Consider the following 4,733-nt stretch of genomic DNA (forward strand, 5'->3'; position numbering starts at 1 on the left):
TTGTTGAACGCTGATGAGAAACATTCCATGTTCCCAAAGGGCTTTGTATAAATAAAACAAGACAAATGGGAGATGAGGTGCAGGACAGCTGGTAACCACAGATGAAAGAATAGATGTAAGATGGTTGCATCAGTGGGTGGTGATCTAATGGGTACTCTCAAATTCCCTAGCAATGCAGGACAACAGGTGGGAGAGACAGCTGTTTCTAAAGAGGGTGTTTTAATAATCTGTTTTATCATCTTGCACAATCTATCACTGAGACCGCTTTGCTTTTTTAAATTTAACTCCTAGTACCTAAATCTAGCTATTTAACATTTTTGCATGTTACTCACAACTGTTAGTGCTTCTGAGTACTTTTAAGTCCTTCAGATACCTCTAGTGTATGTAGAGAATACACGAAATAAATTTTCTGAAAGCCCAGGCCACAGAATTATCATTTCAGGAGGATGTTGCAAGTACATCGAGCTAGAAGCCTTAAGACATCCAGTCTGGAGAGCTGATTTATGAAAATTTGTTTTGGGGATTTCTTAAGAATGAGTTGTTCTGAATCTCTCAAGACTTCTCCAACCATATGAGATTTGGTATCGTGGGGGAGAGGGGGTAGGACTGGCTATATACTTTTTCTTGCATGCAAGAACTAGGAGGCATCGAAGAAAAGGAACAGGGATCAGGGTCAGAACAAAGGAGGTTCTTCCTACAACATGGAATTAAGACTAGGGAAAGGATTTGGGATCCAAGAAACAGGTGGGCACCTTCATGGAGAAGGAATCCTTCAAAAATAGTTGAATGCAGAGATGGAACCTTTGTTTCAGAAGGTCTCTGGAGTACAAAGAATTGTAGTCTGGGAAAGCCTCTCTACAAGGCTCATAGACTTTCTGTTTTCAGTGTCATCTTCTACTGCCATAGTGTGTTGTTACATTCCCTCTGGACAGAGTGACTGGGGGAAAACCGATTATGGATTAGTGAATAAAACCAATATGCCCATGCTGAGAAATGGCTACGAGTTAGCCTTTCCACTGAGATTTTCTCACTGAAGTTCCTGGTGTGAAGCAGGATACCATGGTGTCTGGGATGAGGAATAACACCTCGAGCTAGGGATCCTCTCTTCTTTTGCCTGTTTCTCCAGCCCTAAGCTCACTTGCACAGCAGTGCTGCTGAGTACAGACGTCAGTCAGACACAGTTGTGAGATTCATGAAATCTCTTTTGTAGCCAGCAGAGAGCATTTTAATCATAGCAGATCTGGAAGAGAGAACTCCTTACTTTTCCATGTAATGTAAATGTTCTCAAAAAAGGTTAGACTTGTAATGTTTCCGTCTGACAAACCTCAAAAGAAAATAGATGAAACTGCATCACAGCTGAGTTTGTACCAGCAGCATTTGGTGATCCCCAGCTGGAAAGCTGACTCAGGAGAGAAAATATTTTGCCTGAGAATACCCTCTTCTGAAATTGAAGCTGGTTTACAAAAATAAATAGGAATGTGAGAGTTGAATTTCACTTATTTTATTCCACGATGAGGGGTTTCAGGAAAGCTAGAAAAGGAGTCAGGGCTTCGTAGCGTTAGAGGGGGAAGTGCCCTTCATTCTCATCTTCTGAGCCAGAGACGATGCATCAGGGGGCTGCTCTGTGGAGCGGTTGCGACGGGAGCCTCCCAAGGTAAGGAGAGTTCTCTGCAATATTCATGTGGTTTAAACAGCTCCATCTCCCTGGAAGAATAAAGTCATGGAGGCAGTTTAGTGGCTACTATTCCTGTGACTTTCAAAGTTGTTTTTTTTTATTTCCCAGTGGCTATGGGAAGCTGTCAGGTAAACACCATAAATACGGACTTAGATCATATTTTTAGCACCTGACAGTACTGCAGGATTTCAGCTGGACTTTAGAAAGCACGATCATGGCACTAAATGGAGGCTAGTTTAGTTTTTCAGACTGTCAGCTACTCAGGTGGGTATATAACTACTGTCAGTGCAAAAAATAATGATGGAAAACCATCAGTTGCTCACCCCACAACATCCGCAACATTTGCAGTCCCCACAGATTGTTCCGAAGAGGCCGTTCACCACCTGAATGCCGCAGAGCACTACCTGGATCCCGCTCATGATGAGCAGCAAGGAGAAGAGGGTCAGGTTCCACGGAACAATGTTTTCGGGTGACTTACATGCATTCCACAACGTGTGGTTACTGAGGTAATCCCTGGGGGGGAAACAAAACATTTCTGAAGAAGACAGAGGGGGTCTGCCACAGCGGGCAGTTGTTGCTGCCGCGACGGAGGTGAGGTTCTGTCAGCCTCAGTACCGTAAGAGAGAGTTTCCATTCCCACACTCGTGCTACGTAAATAGATCGTAATTTCAGTTTAGTTTCTGGATCAATTGAAGCAACTGATCTGGAAAGACAATGCACCAGAAGGGAACACTTGGAGACAAGTACATGTTCGATACCACTGGACAGTTTCTGGTGTTCTGAGAAGAGACCTCAGCCCACCAAGTGCCCGGTGTGAGAGTCCGATGCCGGATTGGGGCATTTGGTCCAGTACCTCAAAATACTTTTGGGAACAAGGAAGCAGTGTTTCATTCTATGCCTAAGCTTTTGGTTTTGTTTTTTTTTTTTACCGTATGACACTGTAGTACTCACAAAACAAGTGAATTATCAAAACAATATGATAAAAAGATGAATAAACTCAGTTCTCCTAACAAAACACTACATGCTACAAAGCCAGTTGCTTCTTACATATTGAGCAGAAGAGGCAACTTCCAAATTCTATAACCAGCATAAAATGGCACATAGATTCTAATTATTTGAATAACATCAAATTTCAATATAAGATGTCACTGCTGATGACCTAGGTGGAATTTATGCGTGTGTACTGCTTAGCATCCCAGGAAAAACCTAGAAGGCTGTGCCTTTCTCTTTTTTTGGCTCCTTTGAAACCCTGTAGTTTTGATTGCACTTGCTGTTCTTTACATCTATGCTTTTGAACCTTATTTTATATTGATGTGCATTGCTGGCTCTTCTAAGAGCTTCATTGTTTTAGACAAACAGTATAATTCCCATCTTTATACAACAGATTTGGAAGTTAAATAGTATCACAAACTTAAAACATATGTCACTTTTTTTTTTGGATTGTCTTGTCTTACCCATCCTGGAAAGGATAGGTCCACTCTGTTCCAGTGTGACATTTAGGGCCTCTGTTTAGGGCTAGTGCTGACACAATAAAGCAGTATCCAGCTCCCACAAGTCCAACTGCAGCAAATATGATAGAAGAAAACATCTGATGGAGAGAAAATTAATATTATTGTTGTTTTCATTCAAACAATGGAATGTGCCCTATTAATGTGAACGTGCATTCCCTACATTCAGCTCTTAACAGCTCGAGTGACCAGCTCCCGAAGAGCTAAAACGGACTAGTTTGCAGTTACACGGTAGTTGTGCAGCTCGTGTTCTGAGGCTCAGCCAGCCGTGGGTGCGGGCGGGCAGGGGAGGCTGGCACGGTAGATGGCACTCCTCCCTTTCCCAGCCGACCTTTGCTGCCTGCCATCAGTGCTCCCGAGTCTCTCAGTTGGATGTCTTTCTCCAGAGGTAACAAGTGAGACTGAAATCTTGGACCACTCAAAACATTAAAAAAAAAACAACCCAAACCAAAAATACCCTTTACAAGTTAGCTTTGGTATCATGGACCAAGTAACTATATTTTTCCTTCCTGAGTTTCGTTCAGGTTTCGTACTAATGCACTTTATCTCCTCGCTGATGCTTGTCGTCGTTAGCTCTAATAGTGCAATTGGAATGGATTGGAAAGGATGTCTTTATTTCTCTGGCTTTCCTTTACAGCATTTCCATATGTACTAATATGTAAGTAAATCATGCAAAAGCCGATGCCTTGCTTGAATTCTCAGGCAGTTATAGCCAGTGTCTTTTATTGGATCAAAGGGGAAAAGGGAACATACTTCCAGCTCTGTGAGCTTTTATTCAGACTTCGTCATGAGACTCTCCCCTGAGCATTGACATGAATTTTCATGCTGATCTACCTGATGGGGCTAACTTAAACATTATGTAGTAGACATCGTATTAGTGGTGTTTCTGCTAACGTACAAGAACAAATTCAGCTCTCAGCCGTGCTGTGGCTGGGCCCCCTGGACGCTCCTAGCATGGTGCATGTAGTGCTTGTGACTACGATGCCCCTGCTGCTCCCTGACTTATGTATTGTTGTTGGAGCTAAACTAAGGCATGTGCACTGCCAGCAGAACCAGTGAGGCGAGGGGAAATACGCAGCTTTGCTTCAGCTCCTCAGAGCTCCAGCTGCTTTGTTGGGATTGCATGAAAACAGCATCAAAGGCAGGAGATTTAGGGAATGCTCCTTTAACCTGACCGTCATGATTCTTTGCCTGTCTGTTTTTCCTTTATTTTTTTTTAATTATAAACCCATTCTTTTATAAAAATGTGTAATCATCTACTTGAGCCAAATAATATATTTCAAAAGAACAGGCTTTTCACAGTAGAAATACATATTTTTTTCTCTAATCTCGTTTTTAAACTAAACTGTTTGAGATGTTTACTACAAGGGGAAATGGGTTTAAATTGCGCCAGGGGAGGTTCAGGTTAGATATGTGGAAGAATTTCTTTACTGAAAGGGCTGTCAGCCGTTGGAACAGGCTGGCCCGGGAGGGGGGGGGGGCACCAACCCCGGGGGGGTTTAAAAAAAAAGTAGATCTAGCACTTGAGGCTATGGTGTAGTGGGTAAGGA

At 42.7% G+C, this 4,733-nt stretch overlaps 1 protein-coding gene across 1 annotated transcript in view; it reads right to left on the reverse strand.

Annotated features, from left to right (window-relative positions):
- Positions 1-1,986: 1,986 nt before the first annotated feature.
- Positions 1,987-4,733, reverse strand: part of TM4SF4 (transmembrane 4 L six family member 4) — a 3,894-nt gene continuing 1,147 nt past the window's right edge. Inside the window, exons 3-4 of the mRNA XM_009865123.1 lie at positions 3,130-3,263; positions 1,987-2,188 (exon numbers count right to left, since the gene is read on the reverse strand). Coding sequence (XP_009863425.1) covers positions 1,987-2,188; positions 3,130-3,263 — 336 coding nt within the window. The remainder of the gene's footprint in view (positions 2,189-3,129; positions 3,264-4,733) is intronic.

The sequence above is a fragment of the Apaloderma vittatum genome, unplaced genomic scaffold (genome assembly GCF_000703405.1).
Source record: "Apaloderma vittatum isolate BGI_N311 unplaced genomic scaffold, ASM70340v1 scaffold3740, whole genome shotgun sequence".
NCBI lineage: Eukaryota > Metazoa > Chordata > Aves > Trogoniformes > Trogonidae > Apaloderma > Apaloderma vittatum.